The 18,807-nt window shown below is 43.4% G+C and overlaps 1 protein-coding gene across 2 annotated transcripts in view; it reads left to right on the top strand.

Annotated features, from left to right (window-relative positions):
• Nucleotides 1-17,867, top strand: part of CPNE4 (copine 4) — a 507,119-nt gene extending 489,252 nt beyond the window's left edge. For both annotated transcript variants that reach the window (XM_058729893.1, XM_058729894.1), the window contains exons 12-16: nt 683-737; nt 3,653-3,704; nt 5,055-5,188; nt 11,213-11,449; nt 17,255-17,867. In XM_058729893.1, the coding sequence (XP_058585876.1) occupies nt 683-737; nt 3,653-3,704; nt 5,055-5,188; nt 11,213-11,449; nt 17,255-17,389 (613 nt within the window). In that variant the 3' untranslated portion in view covers nt 17,390-17,867. The remainder of the gene's footprint in view (nt 1-682; nt 738-3,652; nt 3,705-5,054; nt 5,189-11,212; nt 11,450-17,254) is intronic.
• Nucleotides 17,868-18,807: the final 940 nt, after the last annotated feature.

Below are 18,807 nucleotides of genomic sequence, written 5' to 3'. Positions count from 1 at the left end.
TGTCTCCCTCTCTCTCTGCCCCTCCCCCGTTCATGCTCTGTCTCTCTCTGTCCCAAAAATAAATAAAAAAAAAAATGTTTAATTTATCCTTGTTTGTATGAAATAAAATAATGGGCAAAATGAGTCCTGTAGATGGAACCAAGCTCTGTCAATTAGAGCCTTCTAAGCTTCCTGTTACTTTTAAATATCCCCTTTTGGCTTAGACTTGTCTGGATTTGAACCCTGGCTCTAACCAGCAGCCTGATCTTGAACAAGTCACTTTACCTCCCAAGACATTTCCCCACCTGTAAAATGAGAATAATGATCTCTCCCTAGAAAGATTTTATAAGATTATATATATGAAAAACCCTAACACAGTCAACCATTGGAGTTACCTAATTCATGATCACTTTTCAAAGACAGAAAAGTAGGCTTGGGGAGGTGAGGAAATCCTGGACCATTATTCGTCAGTATCAAATCTAGCAAAAAGTTATGGGAAGAAATTGCAGACTAATGACTGTAATGAACTTTGGGATTCCTTCTTGATTTTAATTATCCACGCTGCCACTATCCCCTGTTACCACAGATAATCAAGAGCATGAGTCGGCATTTGGCAGAGTAAAATGTCCCAGCAAGGTAACACAGGTTCATGTTTTTCTTCCTCATTGGGTGAACAAATGAAGCAACTTATTTTTTTTTCCAGTGACAAAATGTTCCCGGCCTTTGGGTTCGGTGCCAGGATACCCCCAGAGTACACGGTGAGTGAGTATAGATCCTCTGGTATAAAAAGAATAACTTCGGTTTCCCTCATAGGAATTCACTCTTTCGGCCCTTGATAAAAATATGTAAGTAGAGCCCCAAAACTCAGAAATGGTCTTCAGAACTAGTGAAATTAGCCCCTTGGAGCCTATCTTTCGATGAAACAAACTCCTGGTATTCTGGATGAGTCTTCCCAGAGGGGCACAGGAAGAGTCCCATTGTTGAGCTTCCTGTAGGTATGGTCAGAAACTGAGAAGACGCTCAGGAAGTTGATCTCCACTGTCTCAGAACCTATCTATGCAGGGGTCCTCTATAGAAAGATCCTATTGATCACAGTGCCAACTGTGAAAGTCCATGACGAGGACTTCTGCAGAGTCCCTTAGGCCAAGTCTCTGAGCACCAGGCTTGTGTGGCAGAGAGATACAGAGAAGTCCTGAAGGAGAAGCACTCTGGCTTAGAGTATTGGGGAGCTGAAAGCTTCCCGTGTAAACACTGGAGTCCTATTTGATACTGATTTCTCATGAACAAAGAAGACAAAGGTTGTGCAGAGAGATTTGCACTGCAGTGGAGCTGAGGCATTGTGCTGTGGTATACCAGATGCCCCCATGGGACGCTCTCCAGAGAGAACTCTGCTCCCACAGGAGGAAGGGCCTTGGAGGGACAGCAAGGCTCCTGCTCCAAACTCATCAATTCCTCTAAGCTGCAAGCCAAGTGGAAGCAATACTGCTCAGTCATCAGTTTCTCTTTTACCGATTGAGTCTCAGGACAGGAGGAAAATGCTGACGTTTGCTCCCACACCAGAGCTGTCAGACCAAGGGCCTTCCCCTTCTGTGTCCTTTTTGTAAAAAGGGAATCCATCTCCCCGATACTGCTGAAATGAGCACTGGATGGAGTGGCATGTCTTCCTGACCTGTCCTCTTTCTTGTTTGCCTTATACCCCATACTGTCTTCCCTGCTGGGCATGGCTACAGATTTCTAGAAGCTTTTGTTGGAAATGGAGCACATGGAGAGGAAGAACATAGACTGGGAGTTGCTGACTGGTGGCCTGTAGACATTATTCAGGCCACAAATGTATTATATTTGACACAAATTTTTTTTTAAGAATTAAGCAATTTCAGGGGTGCCTAGGTGACTCAGTCGGTTAAGTGTCTGACTTCGGCTCAGGTCACGATGTCACAGTTCGTGAGTTCGAGCCCCGCGTCGGGCTCTGTGCTGACAGCTCAGAGCCTGGAGCCTGTTTCAGATTCTGTGTCTCCCTCTCTCTCTACTTCCTTCCCGCTCATGCTCTCTCTCTGTCTCTCAAAAATAAATAAACGTTTAAAAAAAAAATGTTTTTTAAGAATTAAGCCATTTCATGTAAAATATCAGATTTCTGGCTTCTCTGGAAAAACTAAAAGAACTAACAACACTGAGATTAAGAGATTTCACATGCAAGAATTAGCAGAGCTGAAGAGATGCAATCCCCTTCAGATGGGGATGCTGTCTTAACAGGCATCCCTCACATATCCTCATCTGTGCTCTCACAAAGCCATGCAAATGCCCCTTTGCCATGCCTAATTTCCCCTCTGCTCTAATAGGCACTGGTGGTCTCAATCAGCCGGGTGCCCCCGGAGAGTTTACAAGGTCATCACAATTTACTTCTTTAGGATAAAATCTCAGAGTTTGTCTTGAAACTGAGCCACAAGTGCCTGTGTCTTAGTTTGCACTTTCCTGGGAATAGATCTTGAGACAAGGATTTGGATGCAAGTTGTTTATTTGAGAGGTGGAGGAAAGCTCAACAGAGGGTGGGAAAATGGGGAGAAGTCAACATAGGGTATGCTAACAAGCCAGTTACCACTGGGGTAGCCAGAGCTGAATTCTTCTGGGGCCTCCAGGAAGACAACGTAGAGTGCACACAGACCCCAAGAGATAAAGGGAGCTGGGGTATTGATATACCATATCCTGTCATCCAGTGAGTGATTAAGGGCTACTCGCCAGGGACATTCATTCCCCAAAACTTTCAGCTAGGCAGGCAAAGCAGGCTCTGGAGGCCTGAGAAAGACTTAAGGTAAGTAAAGCAGGTAAGATGGTTAGAAGTCAGCTGACTTCCTGGAAGTTCTCAGGGCAAGGAAATGTGGGCTAGCGTGAACACTAAGAAAAGAGGGGTCTTTTCACACAGTGACCTATTTTCTAGCACCTAATAGAGTCAATGCTTGGAAATAGCCTTTGAAATGCAAGTCTCTATATAATTCCAAATGATCCAATAAAAATGTCCAGATGCCAAAACATCCCTCTTGTTTTATCAGGTTTTAGAAACAAAAAAAGTAAACAGTATTTTATTCGACCTTATGGTCCTACCTGGTCTTGCCAGGTAGAGGAATTTGTGCTGGAAGCTTAAAAAGTATATTACTTTATTACTTTTCCAGGAATAGAGTCCATTTTACCTGTATATATCTGAAAATCCTCTGGCCCTATATTTCTGCATATAATGTTAGAATGATTCGTAAATGTCAACAGCTTAGCTGGAGCCTTTATAACCATCACCATGTTGAGCAGACAGCTTGGGTTTTTGAGGGTCCAAATAGAGTTCAGCCAAATCTAAGCCTCCAGCCTGTGGCCAGTTCTATCTGGAAGCTATTTGGAGTTACATTTTTCTGAAATCTTTTCTTCAATTCCTTTTATATGCCTTATTCTCCCCTCCTGCCAGCATTTATCTGATTCTAGAAAATCTTCCTGTCACCTCAACTCCACGGGGAGCTTAGAATTCACCCTCCATCTCAGATTGATTGTGTAAAGGCTTAAAATGGTTCCTGCTGCTTAACACATAATGAATGTAATGGGCATTTGTTTGCAAACTCTAAGCCCCAGTGCCTCCTTACTGGATTAAAGTTGTAATTCTCCTTTCTTCCTTTTTTAAATTTTAATTGGTGTCTAGGTCTCTCACGACTTCGCAATCAACTTTAATGAAGACAACCCAGAATGTGCAGGTAAATCACACATAAAAGAAAGCCAAGGTCTCACATCCCTTCCGTGTGTACCTTTCCTATTTTTGTCTCTCTGCTCTGATACAGTGTGTCCGTTATCCACAGTCATCTGTCCACAGCAGACAACTAGGCTTTCTCTATCCAAATAAACTTACTACTCCAAAGGCAACAGAGAGCCATAATAACAGAGCAGAAAAATAGCCATAAAAGACAGAATGCAGGGGTGCTTGGGTGGCTCAGTTGGTTAAGCATCTGACTTTGGCACAGGTCATGATCTCACGGTCCATGAGTTCAAGCCCCGCATCAGGTTCTGCACTAACAGTGCAGAGCCTACATCGGATTCTGTGTCTCCCTCTCTTTCTGCCCCTCCCCCACTCATTCTCATTCTCTCTCTCTCTTTCTCTCTCTCTCAAATAAACATTTAAAAAAATTTTTAAAAGACAGAATGCAGAAGAGGTCTTAAGCTTACAGCAAGAATATTGATAGTAATTTCTGGATTTCTCTGCCAAAGAAACATGGGGGAGAAATTTATCCAATGGGCAGTGATACGCTACCCCTCTTTCTGCTTTCCAAGTTTTCATTAGGGATTTATTTTTCACAACTTCCTCCTGTATAAAGGAATAAAGAGAGGGGGAAACACGGAAATCATTTGACACTTTCAGCATGTTGGCAAAGGATATGGCCTCAGTGACTTCAAACAAGAAGCTTTATGGTTTTGTGCCAGAAAGAGCCTTCTCAAAGGATTTGGTCAGTGTTCCATTATTTCCAGCTAGAAATCCCTCAACATATTCCATTAAATAATGATGATGACACGATGTACACGTGACTCCTACGGGTGGCCGAGAGTGATATAGACTAGAGTAGAGTCAGCAGGTGGTGTGAAATCTAGAGAAACATTAAAGCTGACTTGCCTAGTGGCTGAGAGCACAGCCTTTAGAGAGAGCCAGGCAAGACCCAGGCTTGAATCCTGAGACTATGACTCACTTGCTTTGTGACCTGAGGCAGATCATTTAGCCTCCCTGAGCCTCAGTTTTCATCACCTATAAAAGGGGTATAACATCTATTTCATTGTGCTGTGAAGATCTAATGAAATCTTTTGTGTAAAGTGGGATATTAGGGAAATGTTTGTGGAAAAGGTTGCTTTTGACTTGAGCCTTTAAAGAGAATGATTTCATCAGGAGTGTCGGCAACACCACCAGTGATGTGGTGTTTTCCTTTTTACCTTAAGGACATAAATGTGACATTGAAAAGGACTATTGGGGCAATTTAATGTTTTATTTCTGCGTGTGTTTGATTGCACATAGATTTAAGGAGATACTGAAGTGCTACTGATCTTTACCAATTTCACCTTAGGAATTCAAGGAGTTGTGGAAGCCTATCAGAGCTGCCTTCCCAAGCTCCAACTCTATGGTCCCACCAACATCGCCCCCATCATTCAGAAGGTCGCCAAGTCAGCATCAGAAGAGACTAACACCAAGGAGGCATCGGTAAGGAGAGGGCTGGTCCTCCTGCTAAACGATGTTCACTCACCCGGATATTGGCCATGGCACCCATCCCACTCTGACAATAAATACAGACATTTCTACTTGTATGAGTTTGGACAAGTGCCTTCACCCTCCCCCACCTTCAGTCTCCTCATCTGAAAAATGAACATAATCATACCCAACTCTGCTGGGTTATTGTGAGGCTCAGAGATGACACATCTCAAATGTCTGCCACATTATCTGAACCCAGGAGACACTCCACAACAGAAGCTATTATAGTCCACGGCAGGTCATACTCATCTCATATTCCTGGGGCAAAAAAATCATCCAAAAATAAGCTTGCTTTCCAATGGACCCATACTACAGATGAAAGCAAAGCAAAACAGAAGTAAAACAATGGATGATTCTGTCCCCTGGTGGTCAGATGCAGCAACACAAAACATCATGGCAAAGATTTATTTTACATTCTGTTCATGGTTTTCTTTCTTTTTTTTTTTTTTTTAATTTACATCCAAATTAGTTAGCACATAGTGAAACAATGATTTCAGGAGTACATTCCTTAGTGCCCCTTACCCATTTAGCCCATCCTCCCTCCCACAACCCCTCTAGTAACCTTCAGTTTGTTCTCCATATTTATGAGTCTCTTCTGTTTTGTCCCCCTCCCTGTTTTTATATTATTTTTGTTTCCCTTCCCTTATGTTCATCTGTTTTGTCTCTTAAAGTCATCATATGAGTGAAGTCATATGATTTTTGTCTTTCTCTGACTGACTAATTTCACTTAGCATTATACTGTCCAGTTCCATCCACATAGTTGCAAATGGCAAGATTTCATTCTTTTTGATTGCCGAGTAATACTCCATTGTGTGTGTGTGTGTGTGTGTGTGTGTGTGTGTGTGTGTGTGTTTGTATACCACATTTTCTTTATCCATTCATCCATCGATGGACATTTGGGCTCTTTCCATACTTTTGCTATTGTTGATAGTGCTGCTATAAACATGGGGGTGCATGTGTCCCTTCGAAACAGCACACCTGTATCCCTTGGATAAATGCCTAGTAGTGCAATTGCTGGGTCGTAGGGTAGTTCTATTTTTAGTTTTTTGAGGAAACTCCATACTGTTTTCCAGAGGGGCTGCACCAGCTTGCATTCCCATGTTCATGGTTTTCTTAAGAAAAATGTAAACCAAGGCTATAAGGCTGAAAAGAGTTTGGTTTTTTCTCCCCTAAAATCTTAGAGTTGAATATAACCATAATAACTTTTCTATATATCATTTTTAATGATACCGATATCTTTTCTTTCTAGCTTTCTTAATTTAGTAGAATATTGCCAATATCTGAAATTTTCTCTAGTTTTATCCTGGGTCCAAGATACTGCATTTCCGTGAAGAAGATTATATGCTACTCCCTCATCTCCTGACATGAACTCACGCAACCTATGTGCCCAGGTTCTCAGCCTTCCTCATGTTAGAATAGATGGAGGGCCATGCTGGTACCTGATGTCAACCTCTTGTCTTGTGTCCTGGAGCACATCCCCTCTCAGTTATCCAAGGACATTGGTCCAGCAGTTATGTTCCCCTTCTCTCCTTATCATCTATTTCCCCTTCCTACTGAAGACTTATTTCCATTAGCAAATAAAACAGGCTATAATCTCTATTTGAATTACAATATCTCCCTTGACACCACTTTACCCTTTAGCTACTCTCCCTTACTTTACTCTCCTTTAAAGCAAAAGCAGAATCTACCTCAATATCTCTATCCACCTATACCAGTCAGACTTTCCTCCGCAACATTCTTCTGAAAATTGTACTTCTCAGAGTCAATGGCGCCTCCATCTTGCCAAACCCACAGAGGCCATGGAGAAAATCTGAATCCTCACAGATACAAGATTTACAAATAAGGGTTCAACAGGATCAGTATTTCATTTTTTTTTAACTTTTTTTCAATCACAGAACTTCAAACTCAAATTCTTCAAATGATACCTTGCTCAGAAGTCCAACATATAAAATAGATTTTAAGAAAATAGACCATTCTTGCTAAATCTGGGCTAAGGAATGAGGTTCAAACTTGTCTGTTCGCCTTTACTTCCTTTATCCCCAAGAGCAGACAAGATATCCCCAGAGCTCCCTACAGCCCAGTTTAAAAACTGAATGATCCCAGGCCCTCTAGCAAACCAGGACCCACAAGAATAAAAAGAGAATAGGGCTGACATGGGTCTGGATTCGGGCCTGATTAAAGCCAGTGTGAGTTTTTGGCCATGACTCACTCCCCCAAGGACAGGCGTGTCTGCTTTGAAAGGACATGTCAGGAATCGGTGAAGGAAGTATCTAATCCACACAACCTCAGATAATTTACCCTGTAGGCCAGAAACACTGATGTTTTTCCCCAGGGATTTTCCCTGTTCTTTGAACAGCGTATGATCCAGGGCCCCTTGTTATCACTGATAGCTGAAGGTCCTAACCTTGAGCCTCTTGGGCAAGTTGTACAGGGCATCTATGGCTGTCAGATTTTCTTCTCGGTTTTGTGGAACACTTGTAGGAATAAAAAAAAATCCCCTCCTATCTAAAGACCCCAGTTCATTCAAAGACTGTAATGTTTCATCTGTGAGCATTTTCCTGGCCTGACTTGGGAAGTAACTGCTACTGCTTTCTTTATTGGAAATTTCCATCAGGATTTCGATCCGGCAATGTGCAGCCTGTTACTTTTAGCTAGATTGAACCTGGAAGGATCAGATTCTAAAATCCTGACAATCTTCTCAGAGCGGGGGTTCTAGACCTGTTTTGTTCCAGGAGCGCCATTAACAGCTGGTGAAGCCCGTGGACCGCTTCTCAGAAATGCTTTTAAATGCACAAATTAAAATATATATTATAAATAAACCAAATGTATTGAAATGCATTCAGCAAAACATTTTTAAATGTAGCTAAGAAGCATGATAAATATAGTAATAAAATGCTTCTTTTATTAACATTAAATTATAAGAACTCGTAACTAGTCTAATAATTCTGTAATTTCTAAGTAGTATTGATATAAATGATATAGTAAGATATTTGCAGTCACTGTAATTTAACAGGAAAATATTCTGTGATTTCTATTGGTGATGAAGTTGCAAGTACAGTTAAAACTAAAATGATAAATTTCAGTTAGAGGTTAGTGAAAATAAAAATGTAATTTTCCCCAAGTTCGCAGACTATCTGAAATCTTTCAACAGTCCACAGGCCCAGGTTAAGAATCCCTACTCTATGGGCTCCTGGTTGGCTCAGTTGGTAGAGCATGCACCTCTTGGCCTTGGGGTTTTGAGTTCAAGTCCCAGTTTGGTGTAGAGCTTACTTAAAGATTAAAATCTTTAAAAAAATAAAATAAAATCCCTGCTCTAGATGAAAAGTCAACAAACTACATTCTGCAGTGTGTTTTTCAATGGCTTACAAGCTAAGAAGGGCTTTTACATTTTTAAATGGTTGAAAAAATCAAAAGAAGAATGATAATTTCATGGCACATGGAAATTATATGACATTTAAAACTTCAGACTCCATCAGTAAAATGTTATCAGGGGCGCCTGGGTGGCTCAGTTGGTTAAGCATCCAACTTCAGCTCAGGTCATGATCTCATGGTTCGTGAGTTCGAGCCCTGCGTTGGGCTCTGTGCTGATAGCTCGGCACCTGGAGCCTGCTTCGGATTCTGTGTCTCCCTTTCTATCTTCCCTCCTCCGCTCTTGCTCTCTCTCTCTCTCTCACTGTCTCTCAAAAATAAATAAACATTAAAACAATTTTAAAAAGAGAACACAACCATGCCCATTCATATTAAGTATTGAAATTGCTGTTCTCATATTACGCTAGCAAGGTTAGGTTGTTGGATAGAGATTACTAAATAATTGGTTATTGTCCCTTTACAGAAAATATTTTCCCAACCCTGTCTCTAGACCATTTCAAGTCTAAAGTTTCTTGATGTGGTAGTGTGACTCTCAGGTGTTTTTGTTTCTGGAGGCATCGAGCAGGTAGGGATGATCCATCCCTTGGGGCTACAAAGATCAAATCGGTGGCAGTTGGGGAAAGTGGAGAAAGGAAGACTAGGGCTCATCTGTTTATGAGTCAGAAGCAATCTCCATCCAGGTGTGGCATCTGCCTGGCCTTCCAACGCATACCCTGGAAAGGGTGATTTATGATTCTGGTGTATTCTATACCTCTTCCCCATATCTCCCACCACCAAGTTGCCTCCTTCTGCCCATTCTCTGCACCTTTCTAGCTGTACTATGCGGTCATCCTACTGAAATCTTCCTCCAAACTCCCAGGCTACCTTTTTTTGTAACTATATAAGACTCAAAGAGCATGGCTATGAATGAAAATGTACAACTGAAATGAACTTGCATATTGGTCGGTTAGCTAGAACTAGGGATGGGTAGTTAATTAATGGACATGGAACAGAAATAGTCTTTACGTTAAACTATATGAAAAGCATGTAGAACATGTGGCTGTCTTCATCATAGTGAGAATTTCTATTCTCTCCAGTTGCACTTTTGACAGGTTATTTCATCTAAAATGTTTTTTTCAGACTTACAAAGAGAAGTGGGAACTTTTAATGCTACCAGCCTGTGTGCAACCTTTTAAGTAGGATTCTCAAAACCAAACGTTTTCAGAATGTGGCTATTCTATCCAGCCTTTCTTCTTTGAAATATGGCAACTTGAAATGGCTTCATAATCCCACATTTATTCCTTGTAGATGTTGGACCCATTGCAAAAATTATAGTAGATTGGCATGAGTGGCAGGCCAGGGCCCTACTTCTCTCTCATCTCTCACCAGAGGCTATCATGATGCCACTCACAGCAGTGATGACCTCTGATAGTCTTCCTTCTCCAGACCCCATAGCACGTCCTGAGCCCTCCCTGTGCTGATGCGTACAGAGCCTCTTCAGCAGTCTCCATCTCAGATGAGCCACCTGCCAGCCTATGCAGGTGGAAAGGGGCCAGCCAGTCTGCAGGCAGGAAGCCACAGGAGCTGAGCACCCACAAGCACACTCAAAGTAGGCCATGGTGCATGGCCTCTGGGGAAAGAGACTGCAGCCCTCACCCTCCGCCAGCAAGGCTCTAGATGAGTGCTGTCCACTGGAAATGTAATGGGAGTCGTATATGCAATTTTAATTTCTCTAGTGGCCACATTTTTAAAAGTTAAAGGAATCTAGGGAATTCATTTTATCGAAACCCAATATAACCAAAATATTCTCATCTTAATATATGTTCCGTATAAAAAAATTATTAATGAAATATTTTACATTCTTTCTTTGTACTCAGTCTTCAAAATCCATGTGTATTTACTTACATCATCTTAATTTGGATGCTAAATCATCACCACAAATACTTGATCTTTCTTTACATTTTATATGTTAATCTTTGAGAAGCTAGATTCACATACCTGAGTGGTTCCAGATGTCCTTCAGAGGTTTCCAATAACTGAATCGAGTCTTCATTTTGAAAGTTAAATTTAAATTCATTTAAATGAAATAAAATTAAAATTCCAGTTCCCCTGTTACTCTAGTCACACTTCAAGGGCTCGGTAGTCACATGGAGCTAGTGGCTATCATATGGGGCAAATCATTCATAGACTCTGAAAAATCCCACAGTTGAAGAGGATGGGATAAATGGTCTAGTCCCATTCCTCACTTCACAGATGAAGAGACTTAGACCCAGCAGAGGGAAGGAGTTTTCCCAGGAACTCAGAGAGTGAGTCTTTGAAGCCAGGCCCTCTTGACTCCCCTCTGCTGCTCTGTCCACTACCCTGTGCTTTGTAACTGCCACTAAGGTGATTATTAGAATTAACCCACAATTCGTATGCCTGCATTTAAGTTCCATTCATCATAACCTTAAGTCGTTGGGGCTGTAACACTCAATAAAAGACTCCATAAAAAGACAGACTCCATAAAAGTCTGTCAGTACTGTCGCAGTGGTCAGTATGCACAGAAGCCTCCTGCGTACATAACTGGTATTGTCCTTGTCTCCCCCACCTCTCCATCCCCGTGGTCACCTGGCCTCCAATCAATTGCAGCAATACTTCATCCTGCTGATCCTCACCGATGGCGTCATCACAGACATGGCCGACACCCGGGAGGCCATCGTCCACGCCTCCCACCTCCCCATGTCGGTCATCATCGTCGGGGTGGGCAACGCTGACTTCAGCGACATGCAGATGCTGGATGGTGATGATGGCATTCTGAGGTCACCCAAGGGAGAGCCTGTCCTTCGAGACATCGTCCAGTTCGTGCCCTTCAGGAACTTCAAACACGTACGCATATCTCTGGGGCTTCCCGTGGGAGAGCAGAACCAAAGCAAGCCCACTCCCACATTTTGCCACCAGTGTCTGGGGTGAAGCAATGCTAGCTGTCCCTGCGGGGCCGGGCCATCTCACATGCAGGATACATAGAGCTTGGCTCTTTGGAGAAAGACGTGTGACTTAAGTAAGAGATGAGGAGTCGTGCTAACTGCGGTAGCCAGCGTTTCACTGGTACTTGCCCCCGGCCGTATAATTTCGGCTCTCTAGTGCACACAGGGCTGCATGCACCTTTGGGCAGGCTGTTCCCTTCCCGACGGTGCCAGGCCGAAGTAGCAAAGAGAAGCTGAAATTCAGCCTGGGTTCTCCTTGTCAAGCCATGGACCCTCGGAGACGCCTGTGTTTGCCTTGGAAAAGTATAGTTTTGAAATGATAGAGACCTAAATCCTCTATAAATATACAGTAAACAGCATGAAAGATTTATTTAACTCTTTAATGAGGGAACCAGAAAGATAACAAAGCTATTCAAAGGAGGGTATAAAATAGTTGATTATGGTCACGGGGGGGCGGGCAATACTGGCATAGGTTTGCTAGGCGGATTCAAAACTGCTTAATAACCAAAAGGGTTAAAAAATAATAATTATCATCTTTAGATTACTTTCTTGACTGGGCAGAAATCTTGTCAGTTTTCTGCAAGTTAACATCTAGCTTTACAGCCTTGGGCTCCCGTCAGTAACAAACAGTAAGTCAAGCAGTGTCACAGTCCCCAGATGACCCCAAAGCAGGCCCACTAGACAATGCTCTGACATGGCCTTAAGAAATTGCTCTGTAACAGGTTTTCAGCATTTCCTAATTTGGGATGATTTTTAACTCAAGAAAAGACACCTTTAAAATGTACACAAAACCCTGCACATGGAGGGCTGCTGTTGCCCAGAGTGACACCTTCTCTGAGTCACACAAATGTCCCTCTGTGTTGGTAGTGGCCCTGAGGGGTTCTTCAGAGCCTCCTCCAGCTGCATCTGGGCGTCACGTGTGTTGTCACAGACAGTCCTCTGTGTTCTTTTGTTCCATGACGCTCATGGAGGCCGCTCAAGAGCGGAGCACCCGCAGCCCCTGCTAACCACGGAGGCCTTGCCTTCTGCTCTGCGTGTGGTGCCAGCAATACCGCTCCCAGGCCTGGCAACTGAACTTGAGCTGCCCCAGCAGGAGGGAATCTCCAGAATCTTAGTGCCCAGAAACCCAGCGGTCCCCTTGGAAATGACAAGAACCCCCTCCTCTCCGTGCTACGGAGAGCCCTCTGTCACCTGGACTATTAAGGCAGACCACCAATGCCTACGCTTCCCATCCCCCTGCTGGAAATGTCTTTGGCTTCCCCCTCCAGCCCCTCTGTTCTGAGGCCTGAAGTCAGTTATTTAGGGTCAGGCACTCTGCCATCCAACTTGAGCTTTCCCTTCTGACATTTTCTGGAAAAGCCTTTCTCCTCAAGCCCAAAACCCTCATTCAAATGCAACTCTTCACCCTCCTAGCCAATTTATCAGATACATCCAGAAACATCGGAATCCCAATCTGGGCTCACCCTGGGGCCCCAGCTACACTGGGTAAGGCAAGTATGAAAGTAGGATGGATGGGTTTATTGTCAACAAGTCCCAGTGCCAGCGTCAGAGCCTTTGGCATACGCTTTTCACAAATTGCTGCTTACCACCTTTTGGGGACGGACTTTAAAGCAAACATTCAGATAAATCACGAGCCCAGCAGCCTCAACTGAACCCTACATCTCTTGGCCTACCGAGACCACTTAGAGAGATCCCTGCACACTCCAGGGCTCCTTGAACGATAAGGTATTGCTCATAGCCTTACGGCCACACAATTGCTATTCGCCCTTTAAGGAGAACTGTGTGTAATTAGAATCATTAAAGGAGCCAAAAATCAATCCCTGGTTGTAGCCTTGAGTACAAAGGGAGCTCCAAGTAACACCAAGCCCCCAGAAAGCTCATAGGCACTAGTGGGGGGTGTGGGCTAGCTGTGGAGGAGGCTGTTTGCCTGGGGAGGGTGTTTCCAAATGAAGCCACTTACTAAATAAAAGAGGCTCAGCAAGCCCTCAGGTCATCTGCATGGGGACAGCGAGGAGTGTTATCTGCTAGGTGGAGGGATGTTTTAGAGCAGGCTAGATTTGCTGCAATTGTGTTCACCAATGAAGCTATCACTTCCCCCAAACCATCCTCTCTCGGTCCCTGCATGCACACACTTGTGCAAACACACACACACACACACACACACACACACATCTGTGTGCTACAGCAATGCCACAGAGCCATGTGAGTTCTCGCCTCTCCTCCAGCTTCCTCGTATTCCTCAAACACTCATGGAGCACCTTCTATGGGCACAGCATGTGCTAGACTAGGACCACAGTGAGATGATAAAGCCACAGAGCCAGGCCTCGAGGAATTTTCTGGAGAACTATATGGTTGGGACATACGTGTCAGCAGAAAACTCCCATGCTAAGCAACCTGTGGGTGATTGAAAAGGGTTCAAATGTTGCTCTAGGATTTCAGAGCAGAGAGGAGCAGCAGAGAGGAAAGCCTCACAGCTTAAGGTTGTAAAAGGAAGAAGGACAGAGCCTTGGTGGGCAGGGAGGTGAGGGGGCGTCAGCAACAAGGGAAGCGCCCTGATCAGGGTGAGGGAGTGGGTGCTGCCTGCGTGTGTCTGGGGCACAGAGTCTCCAGCAGCTCTGTGGGTGACGAAAACAACACCAGGAGCATATCACCCACCTTATCTTCGTGGATTTCAGATTACAGTTTGAAAACTATGTCATCATCCAAACAAATCTACTCTGAATTCAGTACACAGTAAATAAAATGGAAGGTGAGCTGGTATCATTTCATATAAGCCAGTCACCCATGAACTGCCTCTCTTTGCATAATAACTCAAAGCTTTGAAGTGGACAAGGCACAGACTCTGAGCTGTGTGGCTCTGGGCAAGTTATTTAACCTTTCTGTGCCATAGACTTTCATCTGTAAAATGAGGCAAATGACAAATACATTGGGAGAATGAAGGTGGTACCTATATAATGCTTGGCACAGCAGCTGGGCGTCATGGGTAGTTAATAAATACAGCTGCAAATACCAGCTGTGTTCACCTTTTTGGCCTTTTCCCAACCAGATCATGCCCTCAAGCCCTAACTGCTCACCAGAGCCAGCCCAGATATGCAAAAGAATGGGAGAGTCATTTAGAAACTGTGCTGTCTAGGGGCGCCTGGGTGGCTCAGTAGGTTACGCGTCTGACTTTGGCTCAGGTCATGATCTCAAGGTTCATGGGTTCAAACCCCATGTCTGCACTTTCAGCGCAGAGCCTGCTTGGGATTCTCTCTCTCTCCCTCTCTCTGTCCCTCCCCCACTCATGCTTTCTCTCTCTCTCTCTCTCAAAGTGAATGAATAAACTTTAAAAAAAAAGAAAAGAAAAAAAAACTGTGCTAATACAGTGACAAATAGCCACATGCGGCTGTTTAAATAAATTTAAATAAACTTTAAATAAAATTTAAAATTCAGTTTTTCATTCACACCAGCCACATTTCAAGGGCTCGATAATCACATGAGTCTAGTGACTGCTATACTGGACAGTGCAGATATAGAATATTTCCATCATTGTACAAAGTTCTACTTGCCAGCGTTAGTTAGGGATATCTTTGTCTACAAATAACAGCAAATTCATCTTAACAGGGGATTACACAAGTGGTTCTTAACCAGGGACAACTTTGGCAACGTCTGGAGACACTTATGATGATGACAGTTTTGGGTGCTACTTGCAGGTAGTGGGTACAGGCCAGGGGTGCTGTTAGACATCCCACAATGCACAGGACAGTTCCCCACACCAAGAATTAGCTGGCCCAAAATAGCAACAGTGCCAAAATTGAGAGACTCTGGATTGGATAAATACAAATACATTGTCCTTCTGTAACGAGAAGTTAAGGACTGGCAGCTGCTGACATCTTTTTTTCAGTGATTTGATAGTATCAGGCAAGCACTTGGTGATTCCCCTCGCTGTTGTCTCGTGATGTTAAAACAGTTGCCGTAGCTCCAGGAATTACATTCTAGTTCAAAGAAAAAAAGAGGAAAGGGAAACAAAGCCTATTATGTCTGTGCCCTCTAATCAGGAAAAAAAAAAAGCTTTCCAAGAAACATCCTTATGTCTCAAAGGACAAAACTGGGGCCTATGGGCATCCTTAGGTTCAAGGGAGGCTGGGAAATTAAGTATTTGGCTTTCTAGCCTTTATATGACATGTGGCCAGAGAGTAAACTACAGTAGGAATGAATTCATAGTTACCCTAGTGTACATGTGGACCATGCTGTAACACACAACCCTGAGCAGACATTTATAAACTAACAGAGCATTCACGGATGTCAGGTGCCCAACATGCTAAGACATCTTTGAAATGTGAGAGGTCACTTTAGAAAAACTCCCCATCATGTTTTCAAGATATGTGTCTCTATTTTGAGCCTCCTCAAAACTGTGTGAGATAAAACCAATCCCTATTCTTTGCTGTTTTGTCTCCAAGTACACAGGGGCTCAGCCAAGTTGAATGGCTGAGTGGCAAGCCACAGAGGAAGGAAAGAGCAAGAAACCAGGTCATTCGGCATTTAGTCGAACCCTCTTTCTTTCCTTTGCTGAGGAATCTCAAGCATTCGTTAACTGGTCCCTCAGCTTCAAGTTTTCAAGTTCAATAATAGCTAATAATGAGACTAGGGCAATTTTATTTGCCCGGAGGCTGGAAAGTTAGTACTGAATGCCAGAGCCGGAGGTCAGATCCAGCTCTGTATGACTCCAGAGTCCATGCAGAATACCAACCTCCACCTTCCTCTGCCCCAAATCATACAGGGGGACCATACTGCTGACAGAATAAGACTACATTAATTAGTGGTATTCAAGACCCTCCATCACCTGGCCTCAAGCTTATCTTCCAACAGAATACTCCAACAATCCTGCATCCCCCAACACACACACACACACACACACACACACACACTTCTTTCAGCCCCATCAGATGACTCCCTGTCCCTAGAATGATCAAACGTCATTCCCCTTCTTCTCTACATTTTAAAACATGCCTAACTTAAATCCCACCTCCTCTTGGAAGTCTGCTGTGATTTCCTCTAATATGACTTGGTCTTTTCGTTTTCTGTGCTCTCGTCCCAGAGCATTAATGACTCTAGAACAGTGCTTCCCAAATTTCAGTTCACATAGGAATCACCCTAAGGGCACCAAGTTAAAATGCAGATGATGATTCAGTAGCTCTGGGATGGGTCTAATGTTGTACGTTTCTATTAAGCTCCCATGTAACGTGCTGCTGTTGTTCTGTGGCATGTACCGTGTTCAAGCTCACAGTAGAGTTCATTTTGGCCACACCAGGCTCCCCTGTCGTGATTATACCTCCTTTAATGGCAAGAACCACAAACTCTTATAAACCCTGGCATCGTGCCTGGACTTGAACACAACTTGGGAACCAAACTTAAAGACAATTCATTCTGCTGTCCAACTTTCACCCATCTTCAGCTGTGGATAGCTTTATATTTTGAGATAGGCATGAAAAATATAATTATTAAATGAAAGGTTCATTTTCCAACAATCTAACAACTCTCTTGCTTGGAGTAGATGACCAACAAATATCGATTGAATGAATGAATGAATGAGAGAGAGAGAGAGAGAGAGAGAGAGAGAGAGAGAGAGGGTAGCAGCTCAGAGCAAGACTGCAGTCTTGTAGGCTGATTCTGGATCAGATTCCTTGGGCCAGGTGCCAAAATCACGGTGATTTCTTCTTCCCTGCAGGCATCTCCAGCTGCCCTGGCAAAGAGTGTGTTGGCCGAAGTCCCAAATCAAGTCGTGGACTATTACAATGGCAAAGGGATTAAGCCAAAATGTTCATCAGAAATGTATGAGTCTTCCAGAGCACTAGCGCCGTGAACTCTGCACGCTTTTCCAGAGTTCTGAAACACTATTCCTGATAACATTTACTACTTCTACTACTCCTGTACTTAAAAAGACACACACACATACACATTTAAAAAATAGCACGTTTGGGTGATTTTTAACTAACTGACAATTTTTTTTGCATGTGTAGCCCTGAGGCCTGGATCTGTTAAGCTCTTGTATTGTCAAAGACTTTTTACAAGGAAACACAAATAATTGTAACTTACTCTTTACATTATAGCATGTCGCCTTGAAATAAAATGTTGTCTGTATCCATTTTTTATACAGGTTTGTCGAAATTTTGCTAAATTTCTTATTATCTTTACACTGTGAAGCATTTTGAAACATTTACCGAACGTCGATAGCCAAAACATATTTGGTTTTATCTGCTACGGGATGAGAGACTTTTCAAAATGGCAGATGCATGGACTGTATTTTGCATGTTTAAAATAAAAACAAACCAACGAACAAACCACACTGTTTTTTGCAGTTGTTATCTATAATCCCTCCCTGCTAAGAACGGTCTCTTTGCTGAAGAAAAGGTTCATTCACCTAGACATAGACTTCTAGAAGTGGGTCTGGGGCACCTCTCAGCCCAGCACCTCTCAGACTTGACTGTGCACACAGACTACCTGAGGATCTTGTTAAAATTCAGACTGGTGCAACAGGTCCGCAGGACCCAAGATTCTGCATCTCTAACAAGGTCCCAGGTGACGCCATTGCAGTCTACACTGAAGAGTACTGAGGTTCTAGGCTTTGGGGTATCATCCTAGAGACCGTCTGAAACAGGGAAGCACCTCGTCTGCTTGTGAAGGGCACTTGTCCCCTGCCGGTAGCACAAAAGTCCCGCCTGTCTCCGAGGTGAGAATAGAAAGTAGTGAAACTGATTCCAGAAGCTGCATACCCCAAATCAGTCTCACTGCTTTATAGTCACTCCTCTTCCTTAAAAAGACTAGGGAGGGTTCCTCCTTGCCAGCCCCTGCCCTCTTAAAGGAGGCATCACATGACCTCAACAGGGATCGTTCCATTTTTATGTCAATCCCTAGGAGAGACCTCAGAGTCTTCAGTGGGACCACAACAATGGAAACTTGTTCATGGCCAATGGCCATGCGGTATGGTTCTCCAGAAACTTGGCCCACTGAGCTGATCTTTAAGCTTAGTGTCGGGCTTCTGACTGCCTCTTTTTATCACTCCTGAGAGCAAATTCTACCAGCAGAAATGCCTAGAATCATTGTTCTGCGTGGAGGTGTTTTGTTTTGATAGAAACCAGCCAGTCTTGAACCAGAACGAATGTTTCCCTTGTCTAATGTTCACACAGAGAAATGGACAAGTGTTTTGCAGGTATAAAAGGCACAAGGAGGAATTTATTTTTGGTCAGAGCATTGGGGAAGTAAATCACAAGGCAAAATAGA

This window comes from Neofelis nebulosa, chromosome 5 (assembly GCF_028018385.1).
Source record: "Neofelis nebulosa isolate mNeoNeb1 chromosome 5, mNeoNeb1.pri, whole genome shotgun sequence".
Classification (NCBI taxonomy): domain Eukaryota; kingdom Metazoa; phylum Chordata; class Mammalia; order Carnivora; family Felidae; genus Neofelis; species Neofelis nebulosa.
Note: the sequence above shows the minus strand (reverse complement) of the source record. Positions and strands in the feature narration are given on the sequence as shown.